The sequence below is a fragment of the Triturus cristatus genome, chromosome 10, assembly GCF_964204655.1.
Source record: "Triturus cristatus chromosome 10, aTriCri1.1, whole genome shotgun sequence".
Classification (NCBI taxonomy): domain Eukaryota; kingdom Metazoa; phylum Chordata; class Amphibia; order Caudata; family Salamandridae; genus Triturus; species Triturus cristatus.
Genome location: NC_140593.1, coordinates 1,017,130,631 through 1,017,153,195, shown reverse-complemented (window position 1 = coordinate 1,017,153,195; position 22,565 = coordinate 1,017,130,631). Strand labels below are relative to the sequence as shown.

General features: G+C 40.7%; 1 protein-coding gene across 1 annotated transcript in view; it reads left to right on the top strand.

Annotated features, from left to right (window-relative positions):
* The first annotated feature begins 1,336 nt into the window (after positions 1-1,336).
* BRI3 (brain protein I3) overlaps positions 1,337-22,565 on the top strand; it is a 159,607-nt gene continuing 138,378 nt past the window's right edge. Inside the window, exons 1-2 of the mRNA XM_085629006.1 lie at positions 1,337-1,495; positions 1,622-1,848. Of these exons, the coding sequence (XP_085485132.1) occupies positions 1,674-1,848 (175 nt within the window). The 5' untranslated portion in view covers positions 1,337-1,495; positions 1,622-1,673. The remainder of the gene's footprint in view (positions 1,496-1,621; positions 1,849-22,565) is intronic.

Genomic DNA, 22,565 nt, shown 5'->3' with positions numbered 1-22,565 from the left:
TGGCAGCAGTAAGGTGAGTCAAGTGCCCGGCCCAGTGTTACCTTCCAAGAGAAGTTTACTTGTTGTTTTAAGAGTCTCCAAATGCCTGGACATGAAACCAAACAGAACTGAAAATAAATCTTATTTATTAGTTTGTAACATGCCATTTCTGTACTTGTTTACTTTAATTTATCGTCATGTATCATCGCTAGAACACATTTAAAATTGCTTTCAATTTATATTTGTTTTTTGAAGTATTTGCAGATAAAAAGACAGCCGCGGTCGGTAGTAGGAGTAACTGCAGGGTGGTGACGTGGGGAGGGGGAGGGGCAGGGTGGGGGGTAGTAAACTATGGATTACGGAGGTTTACAGGTAAGTTAACATATAAATTATTAAAGCGAATTTCGTTGCGTGCACTGCATCGCATTTGGGGATGCATTGCACGCAACGAAATTCGTTTGATTAATTTATATGTTAACTTACCTGTAAATCTCAGTAATCCATAGTTAACTACCCCCCACCCTGCCCCTCCCCCTCCCCACGTCACTGCCCTGCAGTTACTCCTACTACCGACAGTGGCTGTAAAAAGATATGTTTACCAGCTTTAGGTGATTTTTTTTGTACCTGCTGTAACAACAAAATATCTACCCTCTGTACATTTCATCTTTTTAGCATTTGATTACCTGTTGGGGTGCAATAAAGTGCAATGGCATGGGATGTGAGACGTTTTATGCAGTGGCGGCCGGCGTGGGTAAGAGTGGTGGCACGGGGTTGGGGTCCGGTAAGACGACATACGAAGGGAGAAGTAAATTATTATTTTTTTTAAACCACTGACCTTGTACACACCACATCGGCGATAGCGGCGAGCACAAGGTAAGTGGTTTTATTTATTTTTAATTTAATTTTACTTTTCCCGACGTATGTCAACTTACCTGACCCCCAGCCTCACCGCTGTTACCTGTGCCGGCAGCTACTGGTTTTATGAAGATGTATTTACTTTTATATCTTCTGGGGAGAAAATAGTTTTGTATCAGTGTTTTAGCCTTCCATTTCAAGTGTTTTGAAGCAGTTTCAAGATAGTTTAGGGCTTCTCGTTGCTCAAATGGGTGTAATTTCTGATATATATGTGTTTCCCTCGTCTTCGTTGCTTGATTTTGCTCGCGAGAAGGTGTCACTCATAGTAGTTGAATGTCACTCATAATTACACTGAAATTATGAAAATGTCACACATAAGCAATCAGCATGCACTCTGCAGGGTGCGGGCCACTGTCCTGAGACCAGCATGCACTCTGCGGGTTGCACGCGCAGACTTGATATACTCGCACGCAGCACGCGCTCCGCAGGGTGTACGTCGCCTTTAAGAAGGGGATCCCAGCCTAGCAGCCAGCCTCGGCCAGGGCGCATCACATGACTGCAGTCTTGTGACTACCTCAGCAGCAAAGCACGGCCGTTTCTTCCGCTGCTGGGAGTTTACTGTGAGTTTGTGGCTGCCGTGGAGCCGGGCAGGGAGCAGCAGGTGAGGGCCGGGCGGTGCTTTGGGGGGAACAGACGGGAGGGAGATGGCTGTAAAGTTGTAGTTGGGTGGATGTGGTGAGTTGCCCCCCTGAGCTTCACGCCCTCTTTGTGTCTCCCTCCCCCGCAGGATCAGCAGGTAGTGCCCGGGGAGGCAGCAGGACGGAGCTGCTGAGAGGAGCATGGACAACAAGCCCCTGCTGGAGCAGCGACCACCCGCCTACAGCCCTGCGGTGCAGGAGGGCTACGGGCAGCACAGCTACGGGACCATTAACCCGCCGCCGCCTGGCTTCCAGCCAGCCCAGGCGGGCTTCCAGCCGCCGCCTCCGTACCCCTACCCCAACGCCGCCGCTTCAGGTGGGTATGTGGGCAGCCTCCAGTCTCGTCAGGGGGAAACTCCTTCCTCAGCACTGAACTCCCGCTCTGCCCCCACGCAGGGAATTGCGGGCAGCCTGCGAGGAACTCCTGCCTCAGTCCGCCCCCACAGAGGGACGCTGTCCACTATATCCTTGCTTACCTGTTACCCCTCCTCCCTCGTGAAAACAAGCCCCAGATCTCTGCTCGTTTGCAGCTGTCTCTGCCAGCAGTGCCCCTTTCTTTACAATATTCGGTCCCCCTCCTCTTCACTAGTTATAACCCTCCCACCCGCAAGAAAACCCTTCACTTATTTTTCGTTCCCTCTTTCTCTACTTTTCGACTTACAGAATTTTGACTTGCCTCACGTTATCGTCCAATAGGGAACGCCCTCTTTTCTGCTCCCAGGTTGGAACAACCTCGTTTCCACTCAGTGGGGAAACTCTTGTTCCTTATCTTCTACCTTGTCTGCAGCCCTGGACTGTGAATACGTGCATAAGAGACGCAGTACTGGCACAAGTTTGTTTGTCATGTGGGTTTGTGTGTGTGGTTGGCATGTAGTGTTTGCCCTGCTGTGTTTGTTGCCGTTTCCCAGGACAGATGGATGAGTTGGTCTTCCAGTTGATCCTGCCTCTTTTTAGTATTTGATTCATACACCACTAGTGTTGCTCTTACCTTACTGTATTTGAGGCGTGAACCTGAAGTTATGTTAGGATAAAGTGTTTGGTAAAGTGCCGCAGATACCCCTGAAGGCGTCCAGGCACTAGGGGAGGTCTGAAAGCAGGACAAGTCCAATTAAGTTTGTTTTCAAGACATTCAGAAATGCTTGCTGTCAGAAAATCCACAATCCGCATATGGCACTGTGTAACAAACGACGATCTATTTATGCTGCATGTAAAGTCAAATAATGTGCCACAGTCTGTGGCCGTAATATTTTATCATTTTAGTATCTATTACTGTAGTAGTAAAAGATATGCCTTATTTCTGCCAATTTAACACCTGAAAGCAACAACCGGTGATTATAGGTTCAATCAGGGGTTTGTAAAGCACACTACTCGCCCTCTTAGGATCTCATGGTGGTGGTGGTGGTGGTGGTGGTGGGGGGGGGGGGGGGCAGGGGTGGTTGGAGGAGCTCAGTTGGGAGTCATCTGAAGAGCCAGGTCTTCAGGTATTTTCTTAATTGGCGCAGAGTCAGGCTTTGCTGGAGGTGGAGGTCGTTCCAGGTCTTGGCTGTGAGGTAGGAGAAGGCCTTTCTACCCGCTATGTTCCTGTAGAATTGTGGGACAGTGGCTAGGGAGAGGTCGGCTGAACGGTGTCCCTCTTGGGAGGGTGACCGGCGAACCTTTGTGAATGCTCTGCAACTGTACAGCACCATGTGTGGTGATTTTTAAGTTACCTTTTATCCATTTGACTTAAATTGTATATAAAAAAAAAGTAAATCTGCAAATGGTTGATTGTGTGGAGAAAAATCTGTAACTATATAGACAATACCACTGGCGCAAAATCGCATGATTACAGTGGCCTTGTTTATAATTAAGTAACCTGCCTACTGTTCCTTGAAGAGAACACTAGGCGATGTTGCTGGTATCATGAGCAGTGACCTTTCTGGGTACGTCTGACTTTGATGTGATCAAGCCATAACTCAATTAGGAAGTTTTGAGACTTCATTTCACAACTGATTCAACAATAGGTTTGCTGATGAAGGAGAAGGCCACCTTATCGTTGCTTCTGTAGCAGGGAGTGAGCCAGAACTCTGAGATGGCGGACCTTGTGGCCCGGGTTGTGTGCGATAATGATAGACCCATGACAATGAAACTCAAGACCATGAGGATGACATTAATTCAAGGAATTTGTTAAATGTGAATTGCGGAGTTTGTTGTAATCAGCTTTTACTCTTAGCAGTGTCTCCTAATTGGGCATGAAATTGGTGTGTGAGCAGGAATTGGTGTTTTAAAAATCTAGTTCTCACATTCTGTTCCCAAGAGTTGCTGCATTTTGTGGGTATTTGTAAATGTTGACAATTTGAGGAATGGGTAAAACATCCGGTTGGAATTACAGAGGTTAAGTTTACTTATGCATTCGCTGCAGTGAACTGTGTAGACCTATGGTCACAGGTTTGAATCTTGGTTTAACTCTGCACTTCTTGGACTCTTAAAAGAGTACCATTGAGTTGGGTAACAGGAAATACCTGTTATGTACGAGTGGCTCTAAGACACCTTACTGGTTAATGCAGTTGACAAAAATGCCTGTTATGTTAAAATTAGTCGTTTCTGATGCTGTGATTAGTAGAAAATCCACACAAGAGAGCAAATGTATTTTTTCTAAATAGTTTGCAAATAACGAATTATTTTTATTTCTCCTGGCAATTTTTTATGAGTAGCTTGTAATCTAAACCAACTTTATGATTCAGTGGAGTATATTTTTTGAGGTGGGTGGGAGGAAGGAGAGTGATATTGATCCCTTAGCAGAGAATTGTTTATGAATATCAAGTGTTCACTATGTAGGTGTATATGTATGTATATGTATATGTATATATATATATATATATATATTTAACATAATTTGAACCTTCTATAAATGAAATGATATATTTCCGATCGTTGGATCACAGTAACATGCCCCGGGCCACAACTAAAGCCTAGACTGTAAGTTATAAAGGCGTCACCAGTGTGAGTATGAATAAACGGTTTTGAAAGTGAATACCCGAGCGTGCAGGAGCTTGTTTTTATTCTACAAACAGTTATTTGTGGGGTGTGTGTTTTTTTTCTTCTTTTTTATATATATAAATCTATTCAGTTCCCAAGATGCTGCTGTACAAGAAATAATCTCTACCGAATCCCAGCAGCAATGGTAGCATAAAACCAGGATATACAAGCTTCTCATGTTCAGCTTGTTGCCTATGTTGTTTTGGTATACTACATTGCAAAGTCATAATCTTTAAAGAAATTGTATAACACATGGGATTCTGTAATAATAATCAACTTGTGACGCATCCAGCCGCTGATTATCAAGAAATGACGTCGGAACTCCACTGTAATAACTTATTGCAGTTGAGTTCTTACCTCAGTGCTGCTGCCAGCAGCTTAGGGGAAATGCAGGTCGTCATAGAGCATAATTAAAGCAGCAGTTTAAAGAATGAAAAGGAAGCGTTGCTTTTTTTTTTTTCTCCTGCTCGGTTTTTCTTGCTGTGCATTGACAAGAAAGGAAATATTTGTGGCAACATGTTTATTTTTTTGCATTCCATAGGTTATTGTAGAAGAGTGAGAATCTTTATGCTTGTTTCTACACATTACGAGCTACAGCACTTTTTATTTTTTTTACCTGACTTGTATTAAGCTGCTTCTAATATCTTCTGGCAAAAAATTTCGAACAGCTTTTTTGATACATTTTACACTAGATTCTATTTTATTCTTCATGTTTACAAACATGCTCTCTTTCGTATGAAAGAGCTACCCACCAAGGTTTTAAGTGGTTTGTTGTAAAGGTGATGTGACCATGCATTATAAGGGATAAAGTACCCCCTGCCTTATATAACTATACTGCAAGTCACCTTGAAGTTACATAACCTTAGAAAGGAAATGTGCCTTTGGCCTCGTTCCTACTTTATGGTCATGGAACTCCTTATTGACTTGCAATAACCTTATAAATAGGCAGGGCGGCCATATTAGACCTTGAGCTGGGTATGGCGCACACACGACCATGCATCGGGGCATTAAAATGTAGCAATTCTAAATTGATTATAGACTAGCATACCAACAGAATACCCATCTATACATCGAGGTATAGATGCACATTACAGAAAAATAGCCTATAGTCTTTTGAATAGCTTCCCATAATAAGGGTGCCTGCTTATTTTAGAAGCATGCTCAATATTTGGTTTGAAACTCGTCCTTCCACTGTTGAAGTATACCTCGTTTTATAGAAGAAACATGCTTGACAGTTCCAAGGACCATCATCCTATTCACAATATTTTACTCTTTACATCAAGGATGATGAACCTATGAGTGTCTAAGTGAGACACCTGTAACTGAGTTTGAGCTGACTGCCTTTTTTGCATCTAGCCCATGGATTGTCTGTGGAGGGGCAGATCACCAGATGCTATTTCTCCTATGACATGCAAACCGCATATTAAATCGGATGACCGAGTCAGGATTGGAGACCCATTTTTATCGGTCTTTATAGTTGTGTTGCACTAGCCACTTTAGAGCTCCATGAGCTTTTAAGTGGACAAGCGTGCAATTGAAAACTAATTTTGAACGTGTGTTTACACTGTTACACTAGCTGCTTTAGAGCTGTAAGATAATTAACCTGCTAAATGTGTAAATGAAAATGGATTAGGATTTGAGTTGTCCTTTCGTCTGGCTTTATAGCCTTGTTGCACTGGCCACTTTAGAGCTATGATATTTTAATTGGGGAAATAAGCCAATGAAAATGAACTCCCCTTGGCACGGATGTTTAAACTATTGCACTAGTTTCTTTAGAGACTTTAAAACCTTTTAGCTGGGCTAAGGAGTAATAGAAAATGAATCTTTTTTTGGTGTGTGTGTGTGTGTGTATGTATATGTGTATATATATATATATATATATATATATATATATATATAGATCATAACTGCCATGATGTATTTACAACTACTATGTAGTGACAGTATTCTTTTTGTATTAGAGTTTTTAAAGTCGGCTGTTAAATATAGAAAATGCCTGGATTTATAAGTATGTACCGCCTAAAATTCCTTCTAACTCAGTACTGATGTATCCTAAGGATGAATTTATTCCCAATATTTACTCTTATTGTGTTGTACTTGTGTGTGCTTTTATGGTTTGTTTTAACAAAACCGAAAGTTTTTTTTATTGATTGATATATATATATATATAGATCAATCATCTCTACACACTGTAAAGATGCCCTCTCCTCCCTATCTGACATGTCTGAGGTTCAGGTACTCACCGACTTCTACAACTCTTCTATATCTAGCATCATGGATTCCATTGCACCACTCCAACAAAAAAATGCCTCGTCAAAAATATCAAAATTTTGGTTCATCGACCATTTTAACTCAGAACGCTGCAACCTTAGGGCAATTGAACGATCTTGGAGATCCAAACCCTCCCCGGATCAGCTTAAACTCCTTAGAGAGGTTAGAAATTCCTACAACCAACTAATCAAGAGCGCTAAGGCAGACTACTTCAGATCCCAACTTGATCAAGCCGCTAATCGCCCCAAGAAAACTTTTGAACTGGTTAAACAGCAATCAGTGGAAGCCCCAAACTGCTATGACTCTGGAGTCAGTCCACCCTCATGCGACTAACTGGCTGCCTTTTTTACTGAGAAAGCAAGACTCATCAATATTGAACTTGCTTCCAAGAAGGCTCTATTGCCATCCTATGTGTCCGTGCCACCTCCTGCCGTCCTAAAGAAGTTCAAACCAATCAGCCTGAACACCAAGAACAATGCCGCTTGGGGCAACTTAACCCATCTAATCACTTTAGTGACCTGTTACCACCTTCCATTTTCAAAGAAATAAAGGACGTTGTCATCCCCATCTGGACAAAGATCATCAACCGTTCACTGTCTCAAGGCTTGATCTCAGATTGCCTAATGCCTCGGGTATCACCTATACTAAAAAACCTAATGCAGCTAGTGCTGACCTTAACAACTTCCGCCCTAGCTCTAACATCCCCCACCTTAGCCAAACTCCTAGAAAAATGCATCCAATCACAACTCTGTGCTCACATCGATCACTTCAAACTCTTGGACCAGCATCAATCTGGCTTTCCGAGTGGGCACATCACTGAATCGGCTCTGATGCTTTTTATGGATGACATTTTAAAAATGCTTGACCAAAATCAATCTGGCCTACTAATCCTCCTTGACCTTTCCTCTGTGTTTGACACTGTAAATCATGATAACCTCCTATGCATTTTGAAGAACAGGATAGGCCTCTCTGGTCAGGTGTTGCAGTGGTTCTCGTCCTTCCTCCACCACAGATCACAAAGAATCAAGGCAAACCGCTCTCTCTCCCAGCCCTCTCCAGTATCCACGGGGGTCCCCCAAGGGTCCGCCCGATCTATACTCTTCAACTTGTTCTTGGTACCTTTAGCTAATGCACTAAATTCCACGAACATTCTTTTCCATATGTATGTGGATGATACCCCACTCTCTGAAAATATCCTCTCTGGATAACCTCATATCACTCAACACTACTCTAACCTCTACTCTGAACTGGTTAACCGAGAACCACCTCCTGCTCAACACCTCCAAAACAGAATTCCTTAATTCTCCTCCAAATCAGAGCCCCAATTTAGACCTTTGGATGTACCACTGCTGCAGTGTGGAGTACAAAATCCCTCCCTCTGTCAGACCAAAGATCTCACAAACGCACACAACCAATACATTCGCCGGTGGGGCCCATAACGCCAACATTCACTCACCATCAATCTGTGTTTCTCGGGTGATGATTACTCCAAACGCCGACATGAAAGGAAATACCTCTTTTACCCTAATGAGAAACAAATCTACGTAACCTTCTGAAACTCATTAGGTCCTGAATTTCACCTTTTAGTATTCCTCTCATATATTGGGATGAATCAGTTAGTTGCTGGTTTAAGTTAATTTCTAATTCTTTTGCGGTTGACTTTGGTTGTCACATCCCAATATGTTTCCAACTCCACCTCTGCCACGGGTTCCCATCATATTTCTAATTCTCTATTTACCTTTTGAATCAATACATTTTCGATAAATAAACAAACCAACTCATTTTGTAATTAATCAATTCAATCTTTATCTAATTAATGTAAATTAAATCATTTGTTTATTCAAGCCGCCAATCGTCCTATTTACCTAGTCTGGCTAATCGCCGTCCTCTAAATCAAATCCAGTAGTCTCACAAATCTATGCCTGTCAAATTTAGTAATTTCAGTTCATCAGGAGATTGGGCATTAGTTCAGTCCATCAAAGATTCAGGGAAACCGCTGTCCTGCAGCGTCACTGTCCTATCCGTCAGCATAACGTCAGGAAAATGAGAAAAGCCATACAACCTCTCTATTCTACCATAATTTATAGTAAAATAATTGTCAAAGTATCAAATATTGGTTTTCAGCTCTTCTGATTGGACAATCGGAGATCGTCCAATAGAGTTCACATGGAATAATGTCTCTTAGGTCATGAGTCTTGCTTGTTCCGGTTTTAAGAGGCATCTTATTGTTCTGAATAGCTGGCTTGCTTCCCAGGACGACCTTGGTGGGTACAGTCTGGTTAGGGTCACGACGAGGCCACTGTTGCTGGCGTTAGCGAAGGCGCACTTCACCCAAAACCTCGTGTAACGTCGTCAGTCAAGTCAGGTACCGGAGGCAGCCATTTTGTGGCAGGCCCAAATGGTCAACTTAAGCAAAAGAAACACAAAACGCAATTAATACATAGAAATGGCTAAATAAATGTTATTCCCTCACTAATACCCATATGTGTGTATTTATCTAGCAAAAAGCAACACTCAAGCGGTTTATACTTACTGAATAAAACACAAATCACAAATGCATCACAAAAACAACATATATCATGCAATATTCTAATTGTCTACCATTAGTATGCGTACATAATTTAGTTTACGTATTCAGTCATGCAAATGCAATCCCACGTGTATTTCAGTTATTAATAAGATTGGTCAATTTTCACTTCATTCCATTAGTTCGAAATTAATTAGTATAAACATGCAGAAATGGGGAGGTTATACAACATTTTTGCATTACCTGCTCCAGCAACCCCCCTTTGGTGATTTTATCACCATACCAACCAAAAATTTTGTTCTGTCTTTTATGGAATCTTAAAGGTTTTCTTGCTCTTAATCATAATTCAGTTTCACCCACATCTCCTCCTCTTTTTGCTGATTCATACATACACTCCTTCCAATTCTATCTCCTCAAATTCTCTTTCTTGTTTCTTGTCTTTTCTTCTCAACTTTTCTCTTTTTAATCTTTTCTTGTTCTTATTATTTTTACAACAGATACAACCTAATCTTATCACTAATTATGAAAATCACACCTGTTAATGGAAACAATATTTTACCTATAAATGTACTACCTAGCTTTACTAAGACCTTTTTAATAGCAGCTATTTTCTTTCCGATCTTTTGCCAAACACCTTCAACCTCCAGTGGTGCAATTTCATCATGCAATTCTGTAATATTCCTAATATAAATTTTCAGATCTTTACTTTCGTCAGGAATGTAAGTACAACAATGTTGAACCTTAAGCATTCCACAGACTCCACCTTCTTTTGCCAATAATATATCCAGGGCAAGTTGATTTTGCATTACCATAGCACGCATGGCAACCATTTCAGTGTCTACCAATAAAAATCCTCCAGTGGTGCTTGTTGACAAGCGATCCACTACTGTTGATAATTTTCTAATTTTATTTGCATTTAAAGATATTCCCACTGCTGGTATCAATGCTCCAAAAATATAACCTACAATTTCTGTCCAAGATTCTCTCTTACTACATACTAAATGATTACTTAAACTATGTACACCATCTTCTCCTCTATCCATATGAAAATTTTTCGGAAAAACCAGGCCTATGTAACATGTGCCATACCAATGGTCTGGCAAGCGATAATATGCCCTGTTCCCACAAATAAAATATAATCCAGGAAAGACTGGATCTTTTCCGCCTTTAAATCCCCATCCACCCAAGATTCGGTATGTATCATGGCACTCACTATTACCTAGAAAATAGTTATCATACAGTTTGATTCCTTCGAATGCAAAACTTCCCTTTCTGAGGCCAATCTAAAGCTATAGTTGGACTAGCTTCTCCTTTCAAATGTTTTTCCCTTTCTACATCCCAGACTGTTTTCTCCACTTTTCCTTCTGCTACCTTTCTTTGCATTTTCATTCTTCTTTCTTCAACCTTGTCTAAGAATGTCTTTTCATCTTTCTTCAAACTGCAAGTCAAATTGTTTCTAAAAATATATTCTAATGTTAGTTCTTTAGTTTCTAAGGAAAATTCACCTAATACATTAGCAGGTTTTACCTTGTTTAGTTTGTTAATGGCAGGCACTTGTGCAAAAATGTTATCTACATCTGAAAAATAATATTCTAATTTTCCTGTCTGATAAAATAAACTAGCTATTACACTACATGTTATTCCATACATTGCTGGAAGGTGATAAGTCACTCCTTCGGAAACAGAGCCAGGTAATTGCATGCATACGTAGCAGTCCCTTACATCCATTGTCTTTACATATTCGTACAATAATTTTAAAAAAAACACATTATTAGAAAAATCAGTTATAGACCTGTCTTTTTGTAAATAATTATCTATTCTAGTCGGAACTACCATTTGAATCTTCCCTATATTAGTTTTATTCTCACTATGTCCTTCTAATGTATCTATAATGACTTTAAAAGAGATCAGAAGAGCAAGTATGCTCCATAGAAGCATTAATAATCCTGTACGACAACACATTTTACACCATCTTTTCATGAATGTACATCTACCTTTGTTACTATCTATGTTAGCCATCTTCGTTAAAATGGACCGTGTCTTTTGACATAGCCTCTTTCACTTCACAACTCGTTTTCTAACCTATGGCTCTAATCACCTATTTGGTTCTACCAGTATCTATCTTTTGACTGGATTTCTTATTTTCTTCATCAACGGCTTTCTTGATCTATTCAATTTGGCATCTCATCGTTCTTCACTTTCGTCTCATCATCCAAATACAGAATTTCCTGAACTTCCGTTTCTTCTTCTCCAATGTTGGACAAGAAAACTCTCAGGATTTCCGATTCTTCCTCTTCTTCAACCACTTTCAGTACAGCCTCCTCTGGATTTCCTTGACTATCTGCCTCTTCTCCCTTTTCAGGCAGAGCCACGTACGTCCATTCCGGTGACTTGTACTTCTGGTTAGGTTTCCTTGTTCTTTTACTTTATTTATTCTCAATTGTTTTTTTCTTCTTTTGATTTTTCTTGACTTGTCACTTCATTCACCTGCTCGGCTCTTGGCGAATTCACTCGTGTCAGTCTATCTTAATTTCTTTATTTTATTGGGCCAAAATTCATCCTTTGCAACTCTCTTTACCTTACTTCCTTTGTCGTTCTTTTCATTCCTCCAAGCTCTTTCTTAGACCTCGACCTTCAGGTATTTCATTTTCAAAAATCCAGGTAAAGTTACAGCTACTGGATCAAGCATTGATGAAAAATATGCAATTGGTCTCAGTTTTCCATGCTTCTGTATCAACACAGAGAGTGCACATCCATTTCTCTCACTCCAATACAACTCAAACTCTTTCTCATAGTCAGGCATACCGAATGCAGGTGCTTCACACAAACCATCTCTCAATTTTCTAAATGCTGCCAATTCCTCCTTGTTCAACTCAATGGGATCTTTCACATCACTTCTCGTCAGTCGTACCAAAGGTTTTGCAATCAAAGAGAAATTGCTGATCCACTGACGACAGTATCCAACCATTCCCAAGAACATTCTCATCTCTCTGAGTCATGGGAGCTCTCATTCCTTTTATAATTCTGATTCTGTCTATTGTTATTTCTCTTAGTCCTTTCTCAATGTTGTATTCCTAAATACCGTACTTCCTTTTTACCAAATTGTAACTTTGATGGTGACACTTTAAGTCCTCCATTTGCCAAATGATTCAGCAAAGCTATCGTGTCTACCTCACAGGCTTCACGTGTTTTTGACGCCACCAAAAGGTGGTCAATTTATTGAACTAACACTGAATTCTCTACCATTCTGCATCATGGGGAATCTGATATAAGATCACTGATAGATTTGGTACAATGGGGCAACATGATACCACAATTTTGTTCACCTTTCTCAGATCTTGCACTATTCTGAATTTCCCATTAGGCTTCTTCAGTCCCATTATTGGTGAATTACATGGACTACTCATTATTTCTCTCAAGATCCCTTGCCTGATCATTTTCTCTATCACAGGAGTTACTCCTTCAATTATCTCAGGTGTCAATTTATATTGCGGGACATTTGGGTATGTTACTCCTTCCTTTACTGTTATTTTTATTGGATCTACATTTCTCATTAGTCCTAAATCTTCAGTGAAATCCCAAACTTCTGCTTTTACAGACTGTTTCAATTCTTTAGGTAATTCATCAGGGTTGAATACAGCATATGTTTCAGTAACCTCATTTTCTCTGGTAGCTATGGTCATCTTATACAGTACATCATCATCTGGTGTTTCAAAAGCTATTCCATCTGGAGTACAGAATATAGTGCAATTTATTTTGCACAACAGGTCCCTACCTAATAAATTCACAGGACTGGTGTCGCACACAACCAAGCGGTGCATTTCTGAAAATTTCCCTATGCTAACTTTCACTGGATCTGTAAGGTACGTTTTAATCTGTCTGTTGGATACACCAACTACTTGGATCGTGTCATCCGAGAGAGGAAGATTCTTAATGTCAGCTGATCTAACAGTTGATCGAGTAGCACCAGTATCCACTAGGAAAGTAATATTTTCATCATTAACCTTCCCTTCTACAAATGGTCCTGTCTGGTCTACTTCTAGAGTTGCGCCAAGTACGCACTCTCCTTCCTCCCTTCGGCACAGTCAATAGCTTTCTTCTGAGTCACTTTCATCGCGTTGCAGCCAATACTGCGAAACAGCGCTAGTGCGTGGCAGCTTATTTACCTGTTCTTCATTGTAGAATCCCGATTCACTACTATACTTCTGTGAGTTTCTGCTCTGTGGAAAAGGCGGTTTTGGCACCTGATTTTGTGGGGGTAATAACTTGCTGCGGTTGACCACTCACCTCATGCTGCACCTGTGGGTTCAATGATGGATTTTCATTGTTAGTACTTGGGGGAAATTTACACTCTGATTTCCAATGCCCTCTCCTACCGCAATTATGGCATGGGAACTTCTTTTTAGCTTCTTCTATATTGCCCTTTCCTTTCCCAGGACCAAATTCCTCTCTTGTTCCTGTGTTACTTGCTTGTTCCACTATCTGAGCTTCCTGTCTTTCCGCTACCTTTACCTGTGCCCACATAGCCTTTTCTTTCAGTTTTCGCTGTTTTGCCTCAATCTCACCACTAAAGTATTTAGCGTGCCTCAGTACTTCATCTATTTTCTTATTTTGCCAATCAACAGTATGCTGTTTAATCATTTCACCAATTTCTGGACGTAAACCATATACAAAATGACTCCAATCCTTTTCACTCAAATTCTCATCTCCACTAAACTGCTTAAAAGCTAGTATTAGTCTCATAATATGCATTTACTGACTCTTTACTTTCTTAGTGTGTTCGATCAATTTTTACCCAATCTGTCTCTTTAGGAGGCACTTTATTTTTCAAAAATACCATAACTTGTTCATATTTCTTCATTACCTTGGGGTCTGGAGCTCCTGTTTTAGGATCCCTAGGATATTCCCGAGTTGGCCAATTTATCATGAGCTTGCACTCTGTCCATAAATCTGCTGGTACTATTATGTCAAATAGACTATTCAAATCAATCCATAGTACTTTAGACAATTTTACAAATCTGTCTACCTGCCTGTACCACTCGACGGGCTTCTCACGCAGTCGAGGGAAATCATTCGTAAAAGACAAAATATCCTGTCTTGTCCATGGGACATGTACATATCCTCCTCCTGGAATCTCTCTCATAGGGCATTCTGTCACTACCTTTTCCTTTTCTCTTACAGGAAATGCTGAAAATGTCTTATCTGAGGCATCGTCACGTTTTCTATACCACCTGCTTTATCCACATCTCCCCATTTTCTCAATAAAATGATTGTCCTTAATCTGACCTATTCGTCCTGTGGTGTTCATGTTTTCAATATCTTTTTCGGTGAAATCTACTCGATATGGTTTCTGTAAGGCTTTTACCTTTTCAATATCAATACCCATCTCATTTGCCACTTCTTCTAACCTTTCATGTAGGTTTTTCGCTCTCCATGTCACACTTTTGCACAAAAATAGTAATTCTTCATCCTGACAAGTTTTCAATTTTTCATTTATTAATTCTTCCAATACAATTCGTAACTTAGCCACATCAATTGATTGGGATTCTTTGTCTTTTCTCTGCAAGCTTCTTAAGTGAATGGTTAACTAGTCTGTTGATGGTCCTACTGGCTTCTCTACCTTTCCTTGTCCAAAATCTTAGTGTTTCTGATATCGTCTCTATCATTGTCATACGTTTCTCTGCACAGTTCTGACCTACAAACGGGTTATTTGAAAAATTTGGTTCAATTATACTCATAGTCTGTCTCCATGGATTCTCACTCTGACTCACTCTTGGTTGTTCAACCGGTTTATTACTTTTATATGGAACTGTCAAACAAAGTTCACTGTCTTTCTGCTTGTCAAAAATAGGCGTTACTGCACCTATCGTTACTGGAACAGTTACCGCTTCTAGATTCTTAGTCAATTCTCTTATTTTCTCGGTTAATTTTAGGGTCGTTTTTGCTAATTCTGCAGAATTTTCTCCATCTTTTTTCCTTTCAGACTTCTTTTCTACCTCTCTAATGGCATTGTTTTTACCCAAACTTTGGAACTCTGGTTCCGATTTTATAATTCTTACTGTTTCTTTCATTGGGGCACATTATGCCTTTTTTCTATGCACTTTCGTCCTTCATTCTCTCCTGCAGTTCTTGCAGGGAACAAACCCTCAGTCATACTCTCATTCCGCCATCTTCTCATTCGATCATCGTGCATTTCATGTCCATATGATCTGCCAAACGGGTACCTATATCCTCTACCATTTCTTTGTCTCTCTCGTTCATGCATTTCGTCTTCCTATTCCGTCAAAGCCTCAAACTGCGTCGGTCTAGGTCTAGGTTCTAAATTCATCATTTTCTCTCTCAAATTTCTCAAAACAGCCAAATTAAATGAACCATGTTCTGGAAAAGCTAATACTCTGTCCTCCTTTGTGTATCTCACCCAATTGTCTAACCAAATAGAAGTATGATATCCATATTTCGCGATCATAAAGGATGCGGGGGTTTTCGGTGGAGGAAGTAACTGTCCTTCCCTAGTTTTGACCGGTTTGTCCTTCTTAAACCACTTCTTAATTTTTCCGAACCATGACTTTTTCTCTTTTTCTGGTGGATCGTAATACATTGTCCTGTCTTCCGTGTATCACTAGTCTCTTTACAATTGTACCGCTATTCTGTCCAATCGCAGCGCAACTCACACTAACGCACCAATTCGGAGCGTCTACGTCACCCTGTATTGCTCCACTCCTAGCGCGGCGTACACTAACGCACCAATCTGGAACGTTTTACAGTTCTGACCGACTGTCCAATCCCAGCGCGGTCGTTCTGACGTCAGCAGCCGCTGCGGCAGCTCCTGCTCCTGTCTACCCCTCCTTTACAAATATGCTCAGTAAGTTTTTGTTTCAATTTCTACGCTTCTGTTAGTAACAACATAGAAAACGTCTCCATTGTCCGCTTCGCTAACCAAAGAATAGCAAAAGACCTTTCTCACGAGAATTCCATCTTTCCCGAGAGCAGTGCTTACCTCTGCCCTACTAATGAATCGTTACTTCCGTTGATAAAGTAGCACATCCCTCTACCTTACCCTTCTAGCAAGCATCAACCAACCACTTCTCTAGAATTAAGACACCTAGTTGGAGACCCAATGCTCCTGAGAAATAAAACTAGATTTTCGCAATTAATCGAAATGCCTTTTCATACACACACTGTCATACAGAAAAATGTAGTGCATTAACACAGAATCCGGTCTTTCCCGAGAACAGCGAACAGTCTGTCCTACTACAGAATTATGACATACGTTAACAAAGCAGCGCTTCCCTCTACTTTGTCCTTCTAGCAAGCTCAGAGAATACCTATTACCTTTCCAGTGATAAGCGTTATCGGAATGCCATTTGGATCCCTGGTACCTAAGACCAGAACTTCACAGGTAACCTTCGCTATCATACACTCTTCTCTCACACTGTAAATGTCTCTAATGGCAACACACGACGATGCTACCGAATCGAACCCAGACAATGCGTCATGCAACTTCAATCGTTACACGTTTCCCCTGTGTACCTACAGGGCAACAACAATTCAGTCTTTCCCGAGAGCAGCGCTTACCTCTGCTACGGAACCGTTACAAACTTCTGACTTCCTACACCCCAGAAGCCGTGCTAACCACATAGAACTCGACGCATCTCAACATAAAGTGTTAGTACATAAATCCATACCAATCAATAAGCTATGTACAAGCAATAATCGGCAAACCAAAACAATAACAACCATCCTCTGCTACCAGGAAAAACTGCTGCGTGTGGAGTACAAAATCCCTCCCTCCGTCACAGACCAAAGATCTCACAAACACGCACAACCAATAAATTCGCTGGTGGGGCCCATAACATCAACATTCACTCACCATCCATCTGTGTTTCTCGGGTGATGATCACTCCAAACGCTGACATGAAAGGAAATACCTCTTTTACCCTAATGAGTAACAAATCTACGTAACCTTCTGAAACTCATTCGGTCCTGAGTTTCACCTTTTAGTATTCCTCTCATAAATTGGGATGAATCAGTTAGTTGCTGGTTTAAGTTTAAGTTAATTTCTAATTCTCTATTTACCTTTGAATCCATACATTTTCGATGAATAAACAACCCAACTCATTTTGTAATTAATCAATTCAATCTTTATCTAATTAATGTAAATTAAATCATTTGTTTATTCAAGCCGCCAATCGTCATATTTACCTATTCTGGCTAATCGCCGTCCTCTAAATAAAATCCAGTAGTCTCTCAAATCTATGCCTGTCAAATTTAGTAATTTCAGTTCATCAGGAGATTGGGCATTAGTTCAGTCCATCAAAGATTCAGGAAAACAGCTGTCCTGCATCGTCGCCGTCCTCTCCGTCAGCATAATGTCAGGAAAACAAGAAAAGCCATACAACCTCTCTATTCTACCATAATCTATAGTAAACTCATTGTCAAAAAGTATCAAATATTGGTTTTCAGCTCTTCTGATTGGACAATCCGAGATCGTCCGACAGAGTTCACATGGAATAATGTCTCTTAGGTCATGAGTCTTGCTTGTTCCGGTTTTAAGAGGCATCTTATTGTTCTTCTGAAAAGCTGGCTTGCTTCCCAGGGCGACCTTGGTGGGTACAGTCTGGTTAGGGTCACGACGAGGCCACTGTTGCTGGCGTTAGCGCAGGCGCACTTCACCCAAAACCTTGTGTAACGTCGTCAGTCAAGTCCGGTACCGGAGGCAGCCATTTTGTGGCAGGCCCAAATGGTCACCTTAAGCAAAAGAAACACAAAATGCAATTAATACATAGAAATATCTAAATAAATGTTATTCCCTCACTAATACCCATATGTGTGTATTTATCTAGCAGAAAGCAACACTCAAGCGGTTTATACTTACTGAATAAAGCGCAAATCGCAAATACATCACAAAAGCAACATATATCATGCAATATTCTAATTGTCTCATTAGTATGCGTACATAATTTAGTTTGCGTATTAAGTCATGCAATTGCAATCCCACGTGTATTTCAGTTATTAATACGATTGGTTAATAATTTTCACTTCATTCCATTAGTTCGATTATAATAAATTAATCTAATTAGTATAAACATACAGAAATGGGGAGGGTATACAAAATTTTTGCATTACCCACTCCAGCACCACCTCACTGTCTTCAATTGCTCCCATATCATTGACTCAGCCAAATCTCTCGGAATCACACTGGGCAAGCATCTGAACATGAAGAATCAGATCAGCAATGTGTGCAAGTGAGCTAATCACCTGATGAGGATACTCAGGAGCATCAAAGCTTTCCTTCCTCAAGTTTATTTCAAGCTGGTAGTCCAAGCGCTTGTTTTGCCGAGACTCGATTATGTCAGTGGCCTCCCCAAATATACCTTGGGCCCACTAAGGGCTTCACTAAACTGTGCTGTCAGATTGGTTACGAGTACCAAAAGAAATGAGCTCTCATCTTCAGTACTAAAATCCCTTAAGTGGTTGCCCAATGAAGCACAAATTCAGCTAAAGATTGCTTGCCTGGCTCACAAAGCCCTCCATTTCAAAGCCCCCGTTATCTAGTGCAAAAGCTAGAACTATCCGGAGGTGGCAGACACTCAAGAAGTGCTAACTATCTCCTCCTGAAACCTCAGATCCTTGGCAAAAAGAGAACATGCCATCAAGCATTCTCAGGTGCTGCCCCGAAGATCTGTAACTATCTTCCACCAGAAGTACACAGAATCCCCTCCATGGTTGCTTTCAAATTGGAAGCTTAAAGATTCTTTATGAACTAGTTCTTACCTTAAATAACTTTGGATCATCTGCTCTAAGCCTTTGGACTTTCAAACTGACAACTTGCACTGAGTGCTACTCTTCTTTTAACCTATCATTTGCTCCCCGCTTGGCTCGCCATGTACCATTTATTGTTTTACTCTTTATTGACCCAGTGTGTGTTGTATCTGTTTAGTTTGTTATTCATATTTGATGCCAGTACTGCAACTTATTTCCTTCCTTCCTATTGTAAAGCGCTCTGATATGCTTCGGTAACCTGTTTGTGCTATATAAAACTTTATAAACATATTCCCCTTTTTATAATATTTGCTTTCCTGCTGCATTGGTCTCTTTTGAGATGTTGTATGATCCCACAATTGGGAAAGTGTGCATTGCAAAATATTTTCTGACCGTTTACATTCGGTCATTGTTTTATAATTGTTGTATTTGATTTGACACATCTTTAGTCTTGAGATGTGAACCAGACTCTATGTATAATATTCCCTAGTGCTTTGACTTTTGTGCAAAAGCCATACTTGGCATTTAACAATTCTACAGTTTTTATCCATGTCTTTCACTTTTTGCGTTTTATGACGCTAGTCAATGGTGGCTGGTGACTAGTGGTTTTCCCCTATATTGGGTAATGTGTATTTGATTTTTCTTTTAAACTGCTGTTTTTACAATGCTTTTTGACTTGCATTATACTAGCACTTAAGATTTGGTCTTAATCCTAAGATTAAGACAAAAATAAAGTAATTTTGATGATTATCCAGTATTTTTACAGATGTTTTGACATTTTGATAATTTGACAGAATGTTGTCTAATGTTTCCATGAGGACATATTATTCCCAACATTTTCTTTAACAGACTATCACTGAAAGTTGCTAATTCCCGATACTTTATGAGGGGAACTGCCTCCTAAATTCTCCTAATCTATCCGAGTATTCTGCGTCTTACATCTAACCCAGATATAAGATTTCAACCTGAATCCACTGCTTATGTGGCATGTTGGTATGTTTCAGAGGTGGAGGGAGAGATCAGGTGTTGCCAAGTATCAGTGACTTTCCACCCAGAACAAGATTCATAAGATAGATCTATTTCCAAAGATCATTTCTGACTTTAAATTGCTCCAGGGATCTCCTCCAAATTAGTAAACACCTGTTGTGCATCCAAAATTGTTGCACCACTGCTTATAAACTTTTTTTTAAAATTTCATAGCCTTTCGTTATTAGTGATCCTCCACTTATCACACTCCACGAATCCCTCTCTTGCCATCTAGTTAGAGTGAAGGCTAGTAACCAGCAATACTGGTCTTCTCTTTCCCAGACTGATTGTTACAGCCCTAAAGAGTGAAAATTCTGCTCACGTTGAGGTGGAAATCCTATTTTTTTTTGTAATTTTTTTTTTAAAAATCCCAGCCTTCCCATAATTAGACATTTAAGAACCCAAAGAAGAACGTTTAGTTTCCAAAGAGTTTATTTGCCCCTTTGGTGTAGTGATTTCATCTTTATCTAGATTGTATTGTTATTGTTTAACTGTACATGCTACAAGCACCTCTTTGAGTTGAGTTTGTCACGGATTATCGTCCTCTGCAACACTACACTCCGTCTCCTTCAAAAAACGTTTTCACACCTTTATGCAGAGCCTGTCTAAAATATTTAAACACAAAGGGTTTTAATCTTTACTTCGACAATTTGGTAGGGTCCGTCTCCAGAGACCACCATAAAATGCATTAACATTAAAGAATATTTTCACAGAATGTAAATTGTTCCTAAATGGGCGTACATCCGTTTACTGTCTTCAATGCCAGGCTGCATCTGGGACCCAAACCCTCCTTTTTAGGTCTCGCCTGAGCCAGCGCATGCGCTGCTCTGGGAAGACATTTAGTGAGTGGGCTTCAAAAAGCCGACCACAGCTTTTTGTGTGGCCTAGAGCGTGCGGTTACGCGCACAATTATGAGCAGAGGCGCCATCTGGCTTTCCTCTCTCATCATGGCTCATTCAGTGCATCGCTCGCGGGCACCCTTGCAGCCCGCGATTGCGATCACTTTCATGGCCGCGCGGACAATGCTTGTTCCTCTTTCTGTTCTCAGTTCACATACTTTGCAATATCTCAAGTACAGTTTCATGCACTGTTGTATGAACTGCAGTGCAAACACATGCAAGTGCCTGTGCATCCTGGGCAGAGAGCTTTAAAATGGTGGTTGTGATTGTCGCTTACTCTAAGTTCATTAAGATCCCACCACACCTCAGTGTAAATCTTACAGCAGGTACTGAGTTTTTGGGGCATGAAGCTGCTCCATTTCCCAGCAGAATATATACTGAAAACAAGCCAGTGTGTATCTAAAAAGTTTATAATCATGGAGGCCTTCGATCTGTGCGTTTAAATGTTATTGCCATCTACTGGGTGAATGTAGTTGTGGCAGGGACAGTCTCCTGTACATTATCAAACCAAGTTCACAGTTGCGTATGTAGGTCAAACTAAGGCTTAAACATCGATAAATTGGCCAGTGTTCATTCAGTTGAGACCTGGCATGCGTTGCTGCTCACAACTTGCCGCCTTCAACCGCCGTCGCCAAGTTTATTTCTTGTGTATGTAGTTTAGCTTCTAAGCGTGGAACTCCTATTGGTGGCATTCTGTTCACACAATACATTTCAAGATGGCAGCAGTCTATAAATTGTCGCACGAAATATGTTCTATTGAATTTGGATACCATGGAACTAACGTGGATGGATTCATGATTTTCTTTATTTCATGCATGCTAGCAGACGCCCGGTTCTTCCTTCAGTGTATAGAGGCACGAATCTGTACTTTTCCCACAATACATTCTGTTCGTTATCATTAAAGCTGCTCAGCGGGAGTTGCTTCTGATGTGGTAAAATACATGCCTGGTCCCCTCACGCCTTTTGGCCAGTACACCTGTGACATTGTTCATTGATACGCTCCTGATTACTTTCGCGTACATAACCATATCATAGAGTCTCACGACCCAGAACAAAGGATGATTTAAGTGTTACACTTTGACTGATAATGCCTGCTTGGCAGATGCAGTATTTACAGGCATCCATGCCTTTCCACCTTGCTGCTTGGTAAAGTAAGATTCAAAACTATGCATCTCATCTGACTTGATGCCGGTTGTGCATCCAATGCCCTGGTTGGTCAGATCTTTTCTGCACTTTCCTGACACCGTTTGCTCCAGTGGCCACAACCTCTGAATAACTTTTCTTTGCAGTATAGGACTTGGTTCCCCTTCATTATAGCTTCGTAGATTGCGCTTAAGTGAATGACTGGGTAGTTATGTCCCCGTCATGGAGTTCTTATTGGGTTTCTTCTTGTGGCCAGTCAGGATGTTGGTGTAGACACACGTCATTGGAGTTACACAGTAAAGTGACTGAACAAAGAGACATAGCTTTCATTAGTGAAGCAGGTATGGTAGCACTGGGGGATAGAGTACATATATTGAAATCAAGGGA